Source organism: Callorhinchus milii, unplaced genomic scaffold (genome assembly GCF_018977255.1).
Source record: "Callorhinchus milii isolate IMCB2004 unplaced genomic scaffold, IMCB_Cmil_1.0 Scaffold12, whole genome shotgun sequence".
NCBI classification, from domain to species: domain Eukaryota; kingdom Metazoa; phylum Chordata; class Chondrichthyes; order Chimaeriformes; family Callorhinchidae; genus Callorhinchus; species Callorhinchus milii.
In genome coordinates, this window is record NW_024704753.1 from 14,224,294 (window position 1) to 14,245,353 (window position 21,060).

Below are 21,060 nucleotides of genomic sequence, written 5' to 3' on the forward strand. Positions count from 1 at the left end.
GAAGGAGGTGAGGGAGGGAGTGAGGCGGGAGGGACTGTGGGATGGAGTTCCAGAGGGAGCTGGCAGGGAGGCTGAAAGTCAAGTGGGAAGCCAGCTAAGAGATTATGGGGGATACCTTCCTGACGTCTCGAGCCTAGCGCAGCCAGAAGGGGTCTGTACAGAATGCCTTTACACTCCCACTGCTCGGAAGGCGTTTCAACGACGTGATAAGGTGCTATATCAAATGCAAGGATTATTACCTAGACTGGGTGGAATTTCTGTCCAGCGAAGGTGCTGGTTTTAGTTGTGTCACTGTTAGAAGGTGCTGAGCGCAGCCAGGCTTTGCAAAGTAAGAAATGAATTGTCTTTGTGATTTCAGTGTCTCTGGAGTCGGTGCAGCAGCTGACGGTTCAAAGCGTGAGTGCGCAGAGCGTGCATGTTGCTTGGCGAGGAGTGCGCGGTGCAACAGGATACAGACTGGTTTGGAGTCCTCTAACAGGTAACTAACTGCGATAAAGCAATGAGAGAACGGGACACAAACCGAGTCTCCATTTCCATAGTCTCCTCGGGCTCCCACTCCGTCACCGTGAAGCGGTTTGAGACGTTCTCCCACGAATAAATTTGATTTGTTTTAAATCCGCTAATCGCCGGCCAATTCAACCTGGCACAGCCATTACTTGCAAACAGACAGCACAGAAATTTGCTACCAATCCACAGGCACTACACTTTACAGTAAATCCTGTGAAGCGCTTTGAGACTTTTCGATGCCGTGCTAAAGCACTTTATTAAACGCGAGGATTTTTTAAATTATTATTAGCATTACCTTTGATTTTTCCAGTTGGCTTCTGTCGGATTAAAACTTGTGACTAAAATTGTTGAACCGTTCAAATGCACAGAAACAAAGGCACTGGACAAACAAAATCGCAAACGACCGCAAGCCGTAAGGTGGGCCGTGTGCAGTCATTCCAACTCTCAAAAGTTGTGGCGTACTGTAGAGTGGCCAATAATTCAACTGATTCATTGATTTATGTGTCAAGCTCACAAAGTGGCCGTGTTAAATCCCCTGCTTTACGCACGTAGACTGACCTGCTGGGTAGTCAGTAAAGAGAACTCTGTGTTAGCAAATCCTTTGCTGACTCCGTCCTGACTTTATTCTTTTTAAAGTTACACAGACCCTTCGTGAAGAGTAGCACTTTACAGAGTTTAGGAAACAGTAGCAGTTGGGCTTTATACAGCGCCCTTCACATGGGCTGATGTCTCAGAGCACTTTACAAGGATGGGATCGGATAATAATAATCTTTCCATTTGATACAGCGCCTTATCACATCTTCGAGACGTCTCAAAACGCTTCACAAAATATACTGTGAACTGAATTGACTGTATATTTTGTGGGCGAAACGCGGCAGGCAATTGCGCACAGCAGCGTCCCACAAACCGTCGTTGATTGAAGTGACCAAATCATTAATAAAACAATGTTAAAAAAAATTGAAGGGTTTAATACACCCGGAAAAGCAATCCACCAATCGACTAACAAATAGGTTCCTACTTACTGCTAGGTACACAGAGGCGTGTGGAGTAAGGAAAATTTACTCCTTATTCAAACACAGTATCGAACCCAGGTCCTCTCACTTACGAGTGCTCTAACCACTAAGCTACAGGAGGTCGAGCAAGGGAGAAGAAGGACGGGAAGGTGACTGTAGGTGGGGTCAAAGTGATCGGTTTTAAGGCAGGATTTAGCGATAGATCGAGAGGCGGGGTAGAGGGACGGAGTTCCAGAGGTTAGGGGTGTATTAGCTCAAGCCACGGCCATCGATGGTGCAAGGAGTAGACAGGGGACATGCAGCAGGCCTGGGTTATCCAGAGTAACAGGAACAGAGGTGGTAAGGGGGGGGCGAAACGGTGAGCAGAGGAGTGGGGTTGGAGAAACTCGCTGAGACAGGGAAGTGTGAGGTTGTGCAGTGATTTGTAGGCGATGATGAGCAGCTTGAAATCAATCCATTGGGAGATCCAAAATTGTTGTTGCAGAAATGCAGATGGACAACTCTGCATTTTCCGGGGTGTTTCACTCTGCCAGTATTTTCTCAGTTTTCAAAATAGAGGATCTGGCCTCTCCGAAATCTGCCCTTGTGTTGTTTGATTAAGGCCGATTAATGCTGTGTGGGGGTTGGAGTCTGCCTCGAACGTAAATCAGGTCACTCGAGACCACCGCCAAGTTATGAAGCCGGAATGCGCTTTACTTCAGATGTTTCGCATGTGAGAAAACAACTCCCAATCCCTCAAAATACTGAGCATTGTGTTCTCCTCCCCCTTACATGCCTCTCTGTGGGATGGAGCTTACCATGGAGTTTATACGTACAACCACTCAAGGTCCAGTTTGCTGCAGCTTCCTTCTCATCTCCTCTTTTGATGCTGACTTATGTTTGCGCAGTGTCCCCCAGGTGTCCTCTGCCACCTCCCCTTAAGTGGCCGTTCCTCATGCGTAAGCCTTTTGAGGTCAAGCCATTAGGGGTCAAGCCATTTGACTGGTCAGGGAAGGACTGTAGGTGGGCAGAGGCAAAATTACTGACCTGAACCTGATGGTCACAGGCACAAGCCCTTGCCAGTAAAGATCACCGAGAAACAGTCCAATGCTGCAATAGGAGGAAATTGGGACGCGGGATTCTGGAAAGATGAGATCAAATGGACCAAAGGCCTTTCTTCATCTGATCCAGTGGGGGTAGCTTGGCTGAGGCCAACTGTAGCCCCGGCAGAGGTCAGCTAACAGTGCAGATCAGGATTTAATCCTGAAACATTCCAGTCTGTAAGGCCCACTGGTGTCATTTGATGGGAGAGGTGGGATTGTGGGAGTGATGGTTTCCGATGTGATAATAATTTCTGTTTCTTGCACATTTTTCCTTCGCATCATAGCATGATGATACAGTATTTGTGGCTTTCTGACCTTCTCTTCTCTCAACAGGGCAAAATACACTGAAAGTCGATGTTGACCAAAATACCAAATCCTATGGAATTCAAGGCCTTCAGCCCAACACAGATTATGGAATAACTGTGACTGCGTTATACAGAGCTGTAGAGGGACCCTCAGCAACAGCCAGGATGAAAACAGGTATCGGGATGGATTGTAATTAAACTCACTCAAGTTAGAGACTGTTGTAAATAACGGCATTGGGCATTTGGCAAAGGCTCCTCTGACAACAGTTGAGGTTCCTCATGATCAGTAGATTTTCTGACTGGATGTTGTGGACATAACAGAAGCTGAACAGGGTTGAGGAGGGAACCTCAGTTGTGACCAAACCACTTCAGTGACTAGAGGGCAGCAATTTAAGAGAGTTAACAAAGGTGGGATATTAGGAGGAGATTTTTTTTAACACAGAGAGTTGTTGGGGTGTGGAATGCCCTGCCAGGCGCGATGGTTGAGACTGCGCTCATATCAACTTTCAAGAGGGTACTAGACAGATATCTAAAGGAAGTCATTCGCAGGCATTTTGGGGGAAAAGGCTGGTCAGTGGAATAAATGGATTGCTCTTTCAAAGAACAAACATGGACACAATGGGCCAAGACGCCTTCTTCTGCTCTGTAAAATTCCGTGGTTTACTGCCATCCCGAGGAAATGAAATGTAGCCTCACTCCTCACACCTTAACATAAGCATGAAAATATTCCTGAGCATGGTTTAGATCAGCTCACGGCACCAAGTCTGCCATCCCCCACACATTTAATAAACAATAATCATTTTAGGGGATGGGGTTTCGTGTCATTTAGTGTTATAGGTATTACATCGAATGCAAAGATTATTAGTGTTGTTAAACAACGGAAACTATTGGCTTGATAGGCACGTATGGCAACAGTACAGGTTCCTCGGCACAATAGATGCTGTGTGATAAGTTGTAGGCTAATTACAGGCCCAAACAATAAGATGCCAAACTCAGCTTCTCAAGACCTGCCAGGTCCTGCTAAATTCCAGCTTACAGGGCATTGACAAGTTCTGATCCTTAAAATTTCAAAGTTTGCCAGAGAACATTGTCAAAGGCTTTTCCATAGCAGGAGATAGTAAGCCAAAGTCTCTTGAGTTCCTTTGATTCCTCCGTCCATGATTGTAGATTTCTAAACACCGTGTCCAAACTTGATCAACGTCTTATAAAGCAGTTGGAAATAACATTGAATGGGATTCTGAAAGAGCTACTGCCAAGTTCTGAATGTCTTTTGGCTCATTGTCAGAGCTCACGGGGTCCCAGAGCTTCATGTTTGCAAACTGAAAAATAGAATCAGCAGGTTATTATAAAGTGTTGCAAAATGCAGATGTAATTTTTGTTCCTGGAGAGACCCTTATTGCAGTTTTTTTTTTGCAAATCTGATACAGAAATACTTGTTGATGCACTTTTGGTTCATGATAAATTCTAAGTGCAGAAAGACAACGAATCTTTAAACTGTCCTTTGAAATGGTTTGCGGGAATGGTTGAATGCATGTGATCTCTGATCTCTAATAGAACTTATGCTGTGCCCGAACATTTAGATTGTGTCTTTGTTATCCTCTGTTTTCAGTGGGTGGTTTGCACGCTGTCCGAGAGAGAAAGAGAGAACCAGCTCTTGGTTAGTTCAAAATCTGCTTTTCCCGTGTTTGACAGTAATCCAAAACTCCTGATCTTCCAGCGCCCTGGGATGTCTTTTCGACGTGAAGGCCTCTATACAAGTGTAATTTGTTGTTGTTGTTGTAGTTAACGTGCCTTCCGAATCTCGTTTTTATTACTCAGGACTTGCTGTCAGCCTGGCTCAGTTGGTAGCGCTCTTGCCTCTGAGTCAGAAGGTTGTGGGATCAAGCCTCACGTTGGGACTTTGAGACTCACAATCTAAGCTGATGCTCTGGTGTAGTTCTAGGGGGAGCACTACTTTGTCAGAGGTGCCGTCCTTTAGATCAGACATTAAAACAAGGAGTGGGACTTGGTTTAATGTCTTATCTATGCCCGTACAGTTAGGACCCTTAACATCAACCTGAACTGACAGAGACGGAATCTTAAACCTTTAAGGAAGGAATATTTTACACAATAATAAAACCAGTTCCCCTCCAAATCTTTTGTAATTTCCACAAAGGTTATGCTTTGAGCTGTTTCTAATGCCAGTTCTCACATGGAGCCTCTAAATTTCCCTCTAAAGTTTCTGTCTTTATTTTGGCCCCTTTAATTAGAGTATTAAATCATTCTCAGTGCTCAGTACAGTCAGAGTGTGACATCCTGGATTTTATTGTACGGATTAAATTAATGCCGAGTCACACAGCGTTCAGAATAACTCATCAAAATCTTGATTTATGGCATTGCTTCAGTAGAATCCTGAGCAGCAGTTTACCTGCTCTGCCAAAGCAGTTGGGTTTACAGATCCTCAGCCCACAAGCCATTCAAATCTAAACAGCTTGAAACTCTCCAGGATTCACAGCCATGAAGCAATCTAATTTCTATTATGACCTTCTGGAGTTTGACAGTACATTGACTGCAGTATACACATATACACCCAGGAGTGAGTGCCAATTCATGGGGAAAATATTGCGTTCGAATAAAGAGTAAATTTTCCTTACTCCACACCCCTCTGTTTACCCAGCAGTAAGTAGGAACCTGGCTATTAGGTCGATTGGTGGATCGCTTTCCAGGAGTAAATAAACCTTTTTAAAAAAAAAATTAATAATTTGGTCACTCCATGATTGTTTGTGGGACACTATTGTGCGTAATTGGCTGCCGTGTTTCGCCCACCAAGAAATAAACAGTCAATTCGTTTTACAGTATATTCTGTGTAGAGCATTGGGACGTCCCAATGACGTGATTAGGCGCTGTATCACATGCAAGGATTATTATTATTATTATTATTATTCAATGGGAAAGAGTTTGTTCCCTTGAGTGATTTGCACCGTGGGGAGAGAACGGGAAATGGTTTGAACTTTCGGAATTCTAGGCAGTCTCCACTCGGGTTCCCCAAATGACACGACTGGTTCGAATGAGGAAGCCCTTCAGCCTATTGATCTCAGCCTTCCAGAACACTCGCCCTGCCATCTTGCCATCACAGCATAGAGCTGTTTTTTTTTAAATGAATCTCAGTATCCTGGCCTCAACCACCCTTCCTGATAACCCCCTTCAGTCGTTAATTACACTCTGGGTAAGAAAATACTTTGTGTGTCTGTCCTGAAATTACCCTTTGCAATTCTAAACCTGGGACCTCTTGATGCATTCAGCCTTTCTGCCCCCACCATTTGGAACTCCATCCCACATTCCCTTTGCTTGCTCCCTCCCTTGCCTCCGTCAAGGCACGTCTCAAAATCCTGCTCTTCAACTGCGCCTTCGGCCACCCTCCTACCCTCCCTGCCCTCCACCCTCCCCAAACACGACCCAGCTTGGGTCCAACTCCCTCACTGTTCATCACCTCAGGATGTCCTCCCGATGTGAAAGGCGCTATATAAATAATTTTGTATCTTAAAAATGCTGATGTTATAATGCATTACATCCAACCGGATTAAATCCAAATAAAATTATAATGGGGCCAGTCAGTGTTTCTATATAGTGAGCAGCTCACACAACCTGGCTCACTTCCTGTGCTAAAAAATGACTGACTTTCAGGTCATCGTGTCGCTGGTGATTTCACTTCCTGTATCTGTGTTTGAATTTACGTTGGCGTCTACACTCCAAAGTAGAACCTGCGTTATAAGGGGGTTCTGCTTCCATGCTTGGGAAGTCAGAGTAATAAGGAGAAAAAATGGGAGTTTCCTGTTAAAAAGAGCTGCTATGATCAAATAAATTGTGGAGCTGAATGTCTCACTCTGTTCCTATGAGTGCTAGTCGGAACAGGAGGCTCCTGATTTTGGGACTTCATATTCTCCTTCGTGCAATCCCTGCTCCAAGTCTCTGAGCTGGAATAGCTACCATATCATTTACGTGTAGCTGTGGCTGGGAAGACCGAACGAATGAACGAGCAAAGGCCATTTCCTCCCATCCAGGGTAAGATCTAGAGTGGTGAGAGGGGAGTGGGTCCAAGTCCAGTCAGATTTATAATAATAATAATCCTTTTATTTGATATACCGCCTAAACACGTCTTCGAGACGTATCAAAGCGCTTCACAGAGTACACTGTAAAGTGCATTGACTGTATATTTGTGGGCGAATCGTAAAGTGGGCAAAGATCTATCATCGGGAGCATGCTGAGGATCAGACGATTTGCTCGATCCTTGCTGAACATAGTTAATCACTCGCTGCTAACAGCATTCCCCTTTCCTCTTCTCTCCGAGACGTGGCAGAAGATTTGAATTTACGGATCCTGGCCATTAGTCCCACCGTTATCCGGTTGTCCTGGTTCATTCAGCGTGACGTCATCGGATACAGAATCGAGTGGAGGAAAACATCAGGTAATCCAAGGCAATAGTATTCACTGAAACTGTTTTAGTGAGAGCTGCCCCTCTGTGTGGCTGTGGCTACTGGTGTGTGTGTGGTGTGTTGTGTTGTGTGGTCTATGTGTTGTGTGGTGTGGTGCCCTGCGCTGGCTGAGATAGCTGGATTCAACCTCAGACCTTCTCAATCTGTAGGACTGGTTTACACATTAGGCAATGCCTTACCATCGGGAGAAGAGTTTCCCTAAAGGGTCAGTGCCTTAACATGGGCTGTGACCCAATGTACAAGGACGTACCTTGTAAATCTTTGCTTCTAACTCTTCTTTCCTGTCTTTGATAGAGGAGCGTGCCCAGGGCCAACGAGTGCTGTTGTCTGCAGCCACAAACACGTACGATTTAACAAGCCTTGTTCCCGGCACTCAGTACACCATCACTCTCTACACCCTGTACACTGGCAGGGAGGTGGCTACGCCTGCGATCACATCAGAGACTGGTACGTACAGAAATGACAGTTATTATCACAGAGCTTTTTTCACGCTGTTGAGACATCTTAAAGCACGTCAAAGGACTTGCAGCAGTGTCCCACAAACAGTCATGAAGTGAATGACAAATTTCATTTGGGTGGGAGGGCGGGGGGTGTTGTTGGTCAGGACACTCCCTTCTCTTTTCGAACAGCCTCTAGAGATCTTTAACTTATTATTTAAAAAATAATAAATTGGTCCCTTCAATCCACGACTGTTTGTGGGACACTGCTGTGCGCAATTGGCTTCCGTGAATCGCCACAAAATATTCAATCAATTCACTTTACAGTGCAATCTATGAAGCGCTCTGAGACGTCTTGAAGACGTGAAAAGGCGCTGTATGAAATGCGAGTATTATTATTATTTAATGTCACCAGATGGGACCTCAGTTTAGGATGGCATTTCCAACAGCGCAGCCAGCTGTGATTGTGAATTCAAAGTTCCCCCGACGTGGGACTTGAACCCACGACCATCTGACTCAAAGACGAGAGTGCTACCGGCTGAGACGGGCTGACGCACTTCTACTGTTGGAAAGAATCTTAAGATTTGCATTTGTTCGGTGCCTTTCACCTTGAAGGATAGCTCAAAACGTTGGACAAAACGTAACGATATTGGAAATTAAAAAAACAAAGCAAAGGCACAGTTATTGATCTCCGCGTTGAGAAACATCACTTACGACAGTCTGCACGTGTAGGCGGCATACATGTGTGGAATTCTAATTGGTTTCTTAAGCGTGGGAATGGGTTTCTTTGTGTATCAGACATCTGGCTGACCAAAATAAATCTAATTGCGTAGTTCCTTGGTGATAATCTCAGATCCTTCGAGCGACAAGTACAGATTCAAAGTCTATAGGGGAACATCTTGCTGCTGGAGCTGGCACTGTGGCAAGAGGCTAGACCTTCGTGTTGGAAGGCTCGGCCACCGATGGTAACACAGAGTGGCCGGGGAACAAGCAACAGGTCCAAGTTAGTTCTTCAAATATTTTAAATATGAGATAGAATTGCATAGACCGTACAGCAAATCAGTCCAACTTGTCCAACTTGAGACAGGAGCCTCTCAATCTTCTCTCCCACACCACTCTATAATAATTCTTGCATTTGATATAGCGCTGTATCACATCTTTGAGATGTCTCAAAATGATTCACGTTGACTGTGTATTTCGTGTGCAAAACTGTTCCCTTCTCAGTCCCGGTTTTGTTATATTTTCCTGCCTCCTGTTATTCTTCCTATTCTAGTGGATAAAGAAATCGTTCTGGGCAGAGTTACAAACCTCAGGGCAATTCAAATCGGGGGCAATCAAATCCGGCTGGAATGGACAGGAGTGTCAAGGGCCACAGAGTACAAGATCATATGGCGGAATGCTGAAGGTACGTGAGATAAGAATACCAGCGGCGCAGCTCTGCACACCCATCCCATCTCTGAAGATTCGGGCACGATTTTGTGACTTTAAAGTCCCGACCTGGAGCTTGGAACCTACAACCCTCTTACTCGGAGGCGATAGTGCTACCAACTGAGTCAGGCTGACGCTCAGGGTCAAGGCATTGACAAAAGGCACAAAGTTCTGTGTGTTGTTTAGTGGGGCGGGGAATGGGTGGAGGTGGGGCACGGGGAGGGAATCCCAAAACTAAACAGTTTGTTTTCTCCTCAGGTTATGAAATTACCCGACTTGTATCTAAGGACGTGACCACCTTTGTCATTGATCGTTTGCAACAAGGTGGCCCCTACCTCATCAAAGTGTTGCCGCTGTTTGGAAGCAGAGAGGGCAGCTCTACGAGTATTAGCGTACGAACAGGTGAGCATGTACACTGACTGAGCCAGCAGGACCTTTATTGGTTAAGCCAGCCTTTTCTTTTTGTTTTGTTTAGTTTTTTTTCGGCACGACTGTTTGCAGGACACTGCTGTGCGCAATTGGCTGCCTCATCTTGCCCATGAAATACGCAGTCAGTCCACTTTACAGTATATTCTGTGGAGCGCTTTGAGACGTCTCAGCAATGTAATAAAGGCGCTACATCAAATGTAAGGATTATTATTATATTTATCGTTTTAGAAAGTGGAAACTCATTATAATAATAATTAATAATAATAATAATAATCCTTGCATTTGATGTAGAGCTTTATCACGTCATTCCCACCACTTTGGGATATCCTTCCGATGTGAAAGGTGCCACATAAATGCAATTTGTTGCTGTTGTTGCTGTTCTTACGTTTCAGGTTCCTGTTATAAAATAAAGCTTCTGATATCTTTTTTAAAGTTCATTTCTAATGTCATACTATTCTCTCATGTTATTACTGTATATTATATTATTATGTTCTCTGGATCAGCCCCTTTACAGGTCCAGTGGAGCCCCATTATCACACAGTATTTGGGATCCCCCAAAAAACTAACTCGCGCTGTAGCAAAGCATACATAGGCGGTTTCGACCCATCCACATGACCAGCTAACTCGCTCGATATGTGACTAAAATAAAAGGGTCTGACCTCCGGGTCATCCGGTCAACAACAACATCACGTCCTGTTTATTGCACAATGTTCACGAATCTAAAAATATTCCAAGGTTCCACTTGCGATTGCAATTTAAGGCTAATTTTTCGAAACAATATTTCCTTCTTTTTCCCATTTGGCCCAATGGAAGACATTTCGGTGGGACAGGTGAGTGACCTGCGGATTCTGGAAACGAGAAGCAACTGGATTCGGATAACCTGGATCAGAGCGCCTGAGGCAACGGGTTACAGGATCACCTGGAAGCTTGCGGACGGTAGGTCTATTGCTGTTCAAACCGTTTAAGGCTTGGAGGTAACATTTTACATTGCTTTAGCCAGAGGTAGAGCATTGAGTGTTCCAGCCTGCGTGTCAATTCCCCAAAAGACCCCTCAGACACAGCTCCCTTTCGTCACAAAACTCCCACATCCTTTTAACTTTCAGGGAACTTTCAGGTCTTTAATGAGGAAGTCCATTATTGCTGTGGGCTATTGTACAAAACACCAAACTACCTCTCGTTCACTGCTCCCCAAATTTATCTGCATTTATGCTCGGTTCCTCTTTTTTTGCTTTGGAATGTTACACCAGAAAACTGAATCCTTTCCTATTTCAGGTATCCGGTAACAGACCCTACCTACGGAGGTGTGTGTGTTGAAGGGAGGGGGTTCTCAGTTGAAATGATAGCCATTGAGGTACTGGGACTGGTGATTGATTTGCACTGATTAAGATTATTGATAATTTGCAAAGTTATTGATCATTTCAGCACATTGTTATTAAGGTAACACTCCAGTGTAATGCCGGTTGGGGATGGAGGGTTGGTCGCTGAATTGTTGTATCTTTCAGATGAGACGTTAAATAAAGGTCCTTTCTGCCTGTTCAGGTGCAAGGTAAACATCCCATGGTGCTACTCAAAAAGAGGAAGTAGTTTCTCCCTGTGTCCTAGCCAACAATCCCCAAGATAAAAGTGGTCACTCACTTCAAGGCTGTTTGTGGGACATTGCTGTGTGCAAATTGGTGCAAAATTCAGTCACTACACTTTACAGTAAATCTTATTAAGGGCTCATTGAAAATTTTAAAAAATGCGAGGATTCTTGTTTCTTTAGGGAGAGAGGAGAGCAGAGTAGTGAGCAGCAGCATCAACACGTTCGATATCAAACCCTTACAATCCGACACCATGTACTTGATCGGGGTGGCAGCAATGGTGGGAAACCAAGAGGGACGTCTCATCACCGTCCCCGTGAGAACTGGTGAGAATTTGACATCCTTTGACATTGTGTCTAATGTAGAAGACTATTAACCACTGCTTGTGATAAATGACTGGAAGGACACCTCACTATTTCTCCGCTGGCCTCTCAATTGAAATGACTGATAGTCACTGCTCTACTGAAGATGGTGGTTGATTTGCACTGAAATCCCATAGCGTAGTGGTTAGCGTGCTTGCCTCGCAAGTGAGAGGCCCAGGTTCAATTCCCAGGCTGGGCGACACCTTAGGCAAGTCTCCTTAACCCTCTTGCGACTGTTTACCTCGCAGTAAGTAGGAACCCGGTTGTTAGTTGATTGGCGGATCTCTTTCCAGGGTAATAATCCCTCCCCACCCCCCCCCCCCCAAAAAAAGTGGTCACTCAATCCACGATTGTTTGTGGGACACTGCTGTGCGCAATTGGCTGCCGCATTTCGCACACAAGTTACAGTCAATCCACTTCGCAATATATTCTGTGAAGCACTTTGAGACATGTCAATGACGTGATAAGGCGCTTATCAAATGCAAGGATTATTATTATTATCCTCCTGAAGGAGTTCACGGACCACCTGTGTTATATACAAACACGGGCTATGGTGAGGCTAGTCATAATGGGGTTGTCCTGTATCTGATGAGTTCGGGCACTTTGCTGCTTCTCGCCAGCTTTGTGAAAATTAAGACCAAAAAAAACCATAGGGCAGGACCTTTGTTGAGCTGGTGCTTCAATTACAAAAGAGCACAAGCCTGGTCCTCACTGCAGATGGAGCCACAGGGCCATTTCCATCTCTGAGGATGCGTTGACTTTTATAACCAAAACCTTTGTTCTCTTTCACTAAGGTCTTCCACCGGAAGGAGTGAACAATTTAAGGGTGACTAACCTACGAGTGACTGAAACCGGATTTACACGTATCCGGATAGAGTGGGACAGAATTCCCAGGGCAACTGGATACAGACTCAAGTGGCGGGGCTCTGATGGTAAGTTGGCTGCTTTGCCCTCAGCTTGGAGTTTGTGGTGTCCTTTTCCTACAAGGTTGCACACTGTTGGAAAGATTATCTCCCCCAAATGTATGTCGTACTGTAAAATATATCTAGTTGTGTGAGCTTCTCGATCAAATAGGTTCAAGTGAGGAATGAGGCTTTTTTCATGTGGTCTTATTCTACATTTTTAGCTTTCAGTCCACCTCAATCCACTTGTACTATTATTCGCTCCGTTCTAGGTTTTTTCATCTATTTCCAAGCTTGGCCTTACCTATTCTCCATTGATTCTAGCTACCCCTAAGAAGCTCAATCTCCTCGGCTTGACTGCGTCAACTTGCTGCTCGCTGGGCTTCCCAACTTTTCCCTCCACAAGCTGCAGATTATTCAAAATTCTGTAGCTCGTTGTCCTCTCCCATACCAGGCTCCGTGAACCAATCACCCCTGTTCTTGCCCATCTTCACTGGCTCCCCATCCCGCAGAAAATTGAGTACAGAGCCCTCGTCCTCACCTTCAAAGCCCTCCATGGTTTTGCACCCCTCTACCTCTCCGACCTCCTAACCCCGTATCAGCCTGTCTGCTCCCTCTGCTCGGCAGGCACCGGCCTGCTTCAGGTCGCCTGCTCTTCCCCCCCACTATTGGCGGTTGGGCATTCAGCATTTCTGCCCTCACATTCTGGGACTATCCCGCAATCCCTCCACCTCACCTCTCTTGCCTCCTTCAAGTCCCATCTAAAGACCTTCCTCTTTGACCGGCCACCCTCCCAATCCCACCCCCTCTGCCCTCCACCCCTCCTGACCCCAACTCCCAGCTTGGGTCCAAAAAACCATGACTGTCCTCCTGATGTGAAAGACGCTATACAAATGTAATTTGTTGTTGTTGTTCTTTTCAAACTGATGGTATCCTGCACTGGGAGACTTGGACCTCGCTGTTCGCAATGACAAGCTGGTTAAGTTACAGTAGTTGCCCTCAATGCACACTCTGGGAAATCCACAGCCTCGGCTCTCACCAATCTGTGCCTAATACTTTCTAGACATTGGGTGAGCAAGTCATTTCACTGGAGTCAGTGAGCACTCCGTTCCAGACATGCAAATTTTTTGTGCTTACGTGGATTCTCTTAAAAACACGGTGATAGATTTCTGTGTGTGTTGGACACCCATCGGACCAAATAAAAGGTTATTTTAAGTAAGACAAAAGGTTCGGATCAACGCAGGACACAAAATGTGAATGTACTGACGTCAGAATCTCTCCAGTGGATTTCTCCTCTGCTTTACAGGATCTGTGGGGAATAAAGCTGTGAGCAGCAACATTGCACTGTCTGATATTGACGGGTTACAGCCTGATACTGTATATACCGTCGAAATTTCAGCAATGGTAGACAATAATGAAGGGAATCCCACTCGCACAACTATCAGAACTGGTAAGTAGGTTGCCAACCAGGTTGCTCTCAACATTGGGTGGGGAGACATTTGTTAAGTAATGTAATAACCCTTGGTGCCTTCATTCAATTTGCATTCATTATGTTTGCTTTGGAAGCAAGGCAGCTTCCTCTGGAAGTAGTTACAATATTTTTTTGTTATTTTGTTTCTTTTCCACTTGCAATCCCCCACCCTCACACAATTACAAGATTAGTTCAGATGAAGAAGGCCCTTGGGCCCATTTGATATCATCCTTCCAGCATTTATACTCTATCGTCCTCCCATCACAGCATTGAGTGACCGATTGTGAACGATGGGGTGGTTGTGTTTGGTACTTTGTCCAATGGCCGTGTGAGTCCGGACAGTGGCTCAGGCCAGCCCATCCGACTATGGGTGGGTGGGGTGGAGGGGGAAGGGTGGAGGAATTGAGCCCAACCCTGGCCTCGCCCAACATATATGCACACTTTGCAGGGATAGTGATCAAGGGAGGTGGGTGACATTTTTTTGCCCACTTTCTTCCTTAAGCCTGTTATTGCTGAAGTCAGTTGTAACTCCTCACTTCTGACTCGGCTGAGCACGTATTACTGTAATATCTTGAACTTCTTCTTGAACATCCAGCTGTGGGAGGGGTGACCAATCTCCAAATGGTTGAAGTTCGAGGAAGCCACGTTCGGATATCGTGGACCGGAGTGGGCCGAGTGTCTGGGTATAGAATCACATGGAGACGTCCTGATGGTGGGTGGAATATCTTGTTGACTATGTGTCTAGCTGATCAAGTCACAATTTAAGTGGACTTATTGCTGCAGTTGAAGCAGAAACCATCAATGTATTTAGGCGTCAGCCTGGCTCAGTCGATCGCACTTTCATCTCTGAGACAGAAAGTTGTGGGCTCAAGCCCTAGGTCAACCTTATGACCCAGAGATGAGAATTGCTACTATTTGAGCCAGATTGAGACCTTTGGTTCTTTGGATGGAAAAGTGTCCATTTTCTTAATTTCTATCCGTCCTTCGGACGAGATGTTAAACTGAGATCCCATCTGCCTGTCCAGGTGGACATTGAAGGTACCATGGCACAAACAATCCCCCAAATAAAATTTGTTACTCACTCCTTGGCTGCTTGTGGGACCTTGCTGTGCTGCACGTTTCGCCCGCCCAACACGCAGTCACTCCACTTTACAGTATATCCTGTGAAGCGCTTTGAGAAGTCTCCATGACCTGATAAGGCACTATATCAAATGCAAGGATTATTCTTCTTATTATTTAGTTTTTATTCTGGTTTCTTTGGTTGTGCAGGGGTCAAGGACAGCAGAACAGTAGACAGAAATATCAACACCTTCAGCATTGAAAGGTTGGAGCCTCAGACAGTTTATGCCATCAAAGTCATTCCGCTGTTTGGGAACCAAGAAGGTACCCCTGGCACCCTTACTGTGGAGACTGGTAAGTGTTGACTCTGAGGCATTGATGTTTAGAAATGGCCGAGTAAATAGTTTATTTGGTTGATCGTAAAATTGTTCCTTTAATTGTATGATAAACATTTTCACCTGGGGACAATTTTGCCGCATTGTGGAACATGTCCCAAATTTTAAAGAAAAAAATTGCTGTGTTCAATCATTTGGGGGGATTTTTCTCTCCATCGGTGAATGCCTCTCTGCTCCTTGTCCTCAGCCTCCTCATTGCTGGGGTACGATGGGTGGGCAGTGTTTTGCCCCTTGCCCCCAAGTGAATGTTGTTCACGGGAGCCTTGGTAGTGAGTGTCGTCCGGCCACTCAAATATGCAGGGCATCACACCCAAGCCTAACCTCTCCCCACTCAGCTGCCACATACAAGCGCGTACACATGCATAACCAGTAGAGGGTGCTCTAAAGAGACCAGGCTGGTACCCCCCCCAGTTGGTACCCCCCATCCCTAACCCAGAGAAGGTCGGGGTCAATTTACCTTCTCCATACAGTCCGACTGAGAACAGCAAACTGCAGGATTCGAACCGGGGTGCACTGATCTCTAAGCGGCAACTCCATCCATCACGTTACACCATCAGCGCTGGTCCAAAATTCAATCTAAAATTTTCTTTAAGAGTTTTTTTCCACAGCTCTTTTTAAATGTAGGTCTGAAATTGTAAGACCATGACCAGTCACAGGCTAAAGACTGTGAGGGATTTCAGGTCCGTGACATCTACGGTTCACAATGTTGTTTTGTCTATTATAGCAACAGCCAATAGGTTCAATATACAAGGCGTCAGCAGTGTCCGAGTTCTTGAAGCTCGCAGCGATGTCCTCCGTGTGTCCTGGGTCGGTGTACGAGGAGCTACAAACTATAGAGTGAGCTGGAGACGCAGTGATGGTAGGTTCCTCTCATTGAATCACGTACTTTGGCTTCAGCAACCAGTTTCATAATTTTACCTTTTGATGAGTTTTGCTGTTTACATACAGAGTAAGATGGAGTCCTGAAGCTTAGTGGTTAGAGACTTGCTCTGGTTAGAGCATTCTCCTTGTAGGTGAGAGGACCTGGGTTTGATTCCTGGGCAGAGCGAAACATTGGGCAAGTTTCCTTAATTTAAATTTTTTTAAAAAAAAAATTGGTTACTCAATCCACGACTGTTTGTGACACATTGTTGTGCACAATTGGCTGCTGCGTTTTGCCCACAAAGTAGACCGTCTATTCACATACAATGTATTCTGTGAAGCACTGTGATGTGATAAGGCGCTATATCAGTCTACACTGATGCTCCAGGGCAGTGCTGGGAGTGTGCCTCGTTGTCGGAGGCACTGACATTCAGATGAGACCTTAATAAGCCCTTAAAGATCCCGCAATACTATTTGAAAAGAGAAGGGAGTTTCTCCTGGAGTCCTGGCCAACAATCCCTCAGATAAAATTGATCACTAACCTCATGACTGTGTGTGGGACATGGTTGTGTGCAAATTGGTAACCACGTTCACCTACAAAAATATAGAAAGTGAAAAAGTGGATCTTTCTGTCAAAATCTGAGTTTGAATCAAAAAACATCAATGTATTTAAGCGAAAGCTTGCTGCATACATAAGCGAGTAAGGAATAGAGGAGAATAGGCCAAGAGAATAGGAGGGATGGAGGCTTCTGTGGAGTATAAACTCCTGCGTGGACCAGTTGAGTCAAATGGCCTGTTTCCATTGCTGTGTCATTTTATGTAAAGAGCTTCAGCTTGGGTTGAACTTACAAAGAGTTCTAACTTTCAAAAGTACTTGTTCTGTTATTGGTCGACCAGTTGCTTAGCACTTTCAACTACTATTTTTGTTTCAATAAAAAGTACATTTGAATCAAATTTAAGCTTTCAAAAACACACTGCAGTTGAGCCGATCTCTGATCTTAGCCAATTGGTGAGTTTAACTTTGCGAATCGTCTTTGCCTTGTCCGCAGGTGGCGCTGAGACCAGCAGAGTGGTGCCTGGAGATATCTACACGATCGACATTCCGGGGCTGGAAGGAGGAGTCAGTTATACTGTGAAGGTTGTTGCTTTGATTGAGAATCGCGAAGGAGCTCCTGTCACCATCACAGCAACCACTCGTAAGTGACACACCGCAGTGTCAGTGTCTCGCTTCTTTTATCAATAATAAAATCTTTTTTTTAAACTCTTAAAAGATGGTAAACTTCCAGCTGAGAGGCCCACCTCTTATAACCCCGTGAGCTTTGGGTTATCTGGTGTTGTCACTAAAGGCTTGTGGGGAGAAATTCCAGCCTGGTCCACATTTACTCTTATTTATGCAGCAATTTGGTAAATTCTTTCATTTCACTTTTAACCTCATTCATTAAAATAAACTTTACAGAAAAATGGCTTCAGAACTACATCTGTACTTAAGAATTGCCAAAATTCTGGATCTCTAAAATGTCTCGTAGATAAAATAAATCCAGACCCATGTGGAATTTCTCTCTCCGCAGATAAGTGGGAAAAGTCCCGATTGTTTAAGAAATGAGTTTAAAGTGTTATTCTTACAGACCTATTGATACATAGTGGATAATGAGGCCAGATAAATAGAATTGTTCAAAGTAGAATTGGTCAAGACCCTCAACAGCTAAAACACTAAGGGATTATGGGGAGAGAAAACTGGAACGTGGGATTCATTAAAACAACACATGTATGTGAAGTAGCACTGAGATATCATAATGTGAAGCCTGCTGTGTGTCGGGTGTCTTGACACTTGCGGAGACACATCACCGTCCTTAAAAATATCCAAACCAAACTGAAACTTCCATGTATGCATGCGACCCACACATAGAAAGCTCTCTGTGTTTGGGATGGATGCAATCTCTCCCTCGAGGGACACACTCTTCCAATTCCAGAGAGTCATATGCACAGGTTGGTGAGAGCCAAGGATAACTACTGGTAGAGATAACTACTGGAATTTAACCAGCTCAAACCGTGTGCTATTGTGAGCACTGTCTGGCAAGTTTCCTGCTGCTTCTCCAGCTAGCCTCATCTTTCCCATTCAGCCTTTGGCTTGAATCACAGCATTCAGTACTTACCCTAAAATATTGAGTTAAATCCACTCTTTGGACAACCAACTTAATATTAACCAGTGTTAAGTTGAACCACATTAATTATTCTTCACTTACAAAGCTCATTTGGTTTAGGGAAAGAGCAGGGAATCGGGGTCTGAGTATCTGAGGTTGTGTCATCTGACTGTTCTTCTATTCTTCTGTTAATTTCTGTGATTCAGGAGGCAGTGGAAGTTTGTGGGTGGTTTCAGCCTTTGGTCTGTCTCTGTGTAAAGATGCTTTAAAGGATTGTTTTCTAGTTTGCTTGTCCAGTTTGTTTTATTTGTGACTTCTTTCCATTTGTCTGCAATACTTGCTGGTTTTAATGTTGAAATTTCAGCCTCTATTGACCGTCCTGTGGAAATTGTTAGCAACCTGCGGGTCATTGGTTCATCAAAGAGACAGATTAGGATTGCCTGGACTGGAGTTAGCAGGAGCTCAGGATATAGGATCTACTGGAGATTAGCTGACGGTATGTAACATACTCTGCTATTCCAATCTTAGTGATTACCAACTCAGCAATGTGGTCCTACTTCCTGCCCACTTCCTCTCCTCCCCCCAACTCAGGTCTGCTCCTGTCTCCACCTCCTCTACACTACCATCACCGGGCAAGCTTCCAACTACTTTACCCTCACCTCCCGTTCTTTGGTACTTTCCTTAAATTCATTCAACTTGTTTCACTCCTCTCTGCTTCCCATACTCATTTAAAAACCCTATCCCTTTGACTATGCCTCAATCACCTCCCGCCTTCCCAGCCTACAAGGTCTCCCATTCCATCTCTGAAGACGTTGAGATACTCTCAAATTTAAAAAGTGTTGTATACGTCCAGGGTGTATCGAGTCCACACAATGTGATCAATTCAGATCAAAGAGCTATTCAGTTTCCTATCCAACAATGGCCCGAATAAAATTGGTCATTCAACTCCATGGCTGTGTGTGGAACTTTCTATGTGCAAATTGGCTGTCAAGTTTCGCTGCAAATACAGTCACTACACTTCATGGTAAAATCCTGTGAAGTGCTTTGAGATGCATCGATGGCATGATAATGAACTTTATCAAAATGCAAAGATTATTATTAATTCTGTAATCAAATTGTCCTTTTCCCCACTGGCAGGAGGCTCAGAGTTCAATAGTGTGGTCCCACCAAATGTTAACTCATTTGACATTGACAATCTGAAAGCTGGAGAGAGATACATCCTAAGAGTCTCCTCAGTGTTTGGTAACCGAGAGGGAACTCCTGCTTCAATCACAGCCACTACGGGTAAGGGGCATTTGGTCACTTTTTCTTAATAAAACATAGCTTCTGCTTAATTGCGTTAATATTTCAATTCAAAATCCTAGTGGGGATAGATGTTCAACCTGGAGCTGGATTTGCCCAGAGGATTTCAGATCATCTAGAATTTGGCATTTTGTTGAGTTCAGTCATTCAAACAGAACCTTTGTAATGTATGAAGGAAATGAACAAATTAGTCTGTTAGTCGGACTAAGATGATATTGCTGCAAATTACTTGGTTTTGAATCACTAACTAAAAGGCACGTGTCAGCCTGGCTCAGTTAGTAGTACCCTCGCCTCTGAGATAGGAGGTTGTAGCCTCATATAGTCTAAGTTGACACTCGAAATCTCAGGGTGTGCTGCATGTTTTAAAGTATTAGTCCTTTAGATCAGACATTAAAACAAAGTCTCATCTGTACCTGTTCAGGTGGACGTTAAAGATCCCATGGCACTATTCGAAAAGAGAGTTCTTCCCCAGTGGCCTGGTCAACAATCCTCCAAATAAAATTGGTCATTCTGATTGTAGGACATTGTTGTGCATGAATTGACTGCGGAGGTTGGCAACAAAATGCACTGTCACTACATTTTACAGTATGTACTGTGACTGATGCGAAAGGTATTGTATCAGATGTAAGGATTTTTTTTTCATGTGTTTTACATGTAGCTCAGGCTGAGCAAGTGCTTGGATTCCGAGTCATCGGCTCTGACATGGGCAAAATGACAGTGGGGTGGAATCTGGTCTCTGGAGCTACGAGCTATTTGCTCTCCTGGAGATTCGATACAGGTAAGGACAAACCTCCCGCCCACCTTCACCATCAGTTTGTAGGAAGTGAGGGTTTGAGACAACAGTATTTTGGGTTCATTCATACTCCTATCCGGCTCGGGCAGATTGAGCGAGGCCCAATTATCGCTTGGCTGTTCTGCGATCTTACACAAAATTAGGGTTGAACAATTTTGCCCCCAGGTCACTTGCTTTACTGGCCAAAGCAATCTGATATTCAGATGGCTAAACTTGTCTTTGCCTTGTCAGGTGGATATTAAAAGGTCCTGTGGTACTATTCAAAAAGAGAATGTTTCTTCCAATGTCTTGGCCAACAGTCCTTCCTAAAATTGGTTGTTGATTTTATGGTCGCTTGTGAATCTTTGCCTCATGCAAATTGCTGCGTTCGACTACAAAATACACAGTCACTGCATTTTACTGTGAACCCCATGAAGCTCTTTAAGATGTTTGTCCTGCATAAAAGGCCCTGTGTTAAATGTAAGGATTATTATTACTATAATATACGCAAGGCTATGCAAAGCTGTGCTCACATGATGGAG

General features: G+C 44.5%; 1 protein-coding gene across 1 annotated transcript in view; it reads left to right on the forward strand.

Moving 5' to 3' along the window:
• The first annotated feature begins 6,914 nt into the window (after positions 1-6,914).
• col7a1 (collagen, type VII, alpha 1) overlaps positions 6,915-21,060 on the forward strand; it is a 99,120-nt gene continuing 84,974 nt past the window's right edge. The window contains exons 1-16 of the mRNA XM_042339701.1: positions 6,915-6,948; positions 7,235-7,351; positions 7,674-7,826; positions 9,090-9,221; positions 9,503-9,646; positions 10,487-10,609; positions 11,436-11,579; positions 12,410-12,547; positions 13,824-13,967; positions 14,584-14,700; positions 15,258-15,401; positions 16,167-16,301; positions 17,353-17,499; positions 18,809-18,940; positions 19,582-19,728; positions 20,405-20,524. Of these exons, the coding sequence (XP_042195635.1) occupies positions 6,915-6,948; positions 7,235-7,351; positions 7,674-7,826; positions 9,090-9,221; positions 9,503-9,646; positions 10,487-10,609; positions 11,436-11,579; positions 12,410-12,547; positions 13,824-13,967; positions 14,584-14,700; positions 15,258-15,401; positions 16,167-16,301; positions 17,353-17,499; positions 18,809-18,940; positions 19,582-19,728; positions 20,405-20,524 (2,071 nt within the window). The remainder of the gene's footprint in view (positions 6,949-7,234; positions 7,352-7,673; positions 7,827-9,089; positions 9,222-9,502; positions 9,647-10,486; positions 10,610-11,435; positions 11,580-12,409; positions 12,548-13,823; positions 13,968-14,583; positions 14,701-15,257; positions 15,402-16,166; positions 16,302-17,352; positions 17,500-18,808; positions 18,941-19,581; positions 19,729-20,404; positions 20,525-21,060) is intronic.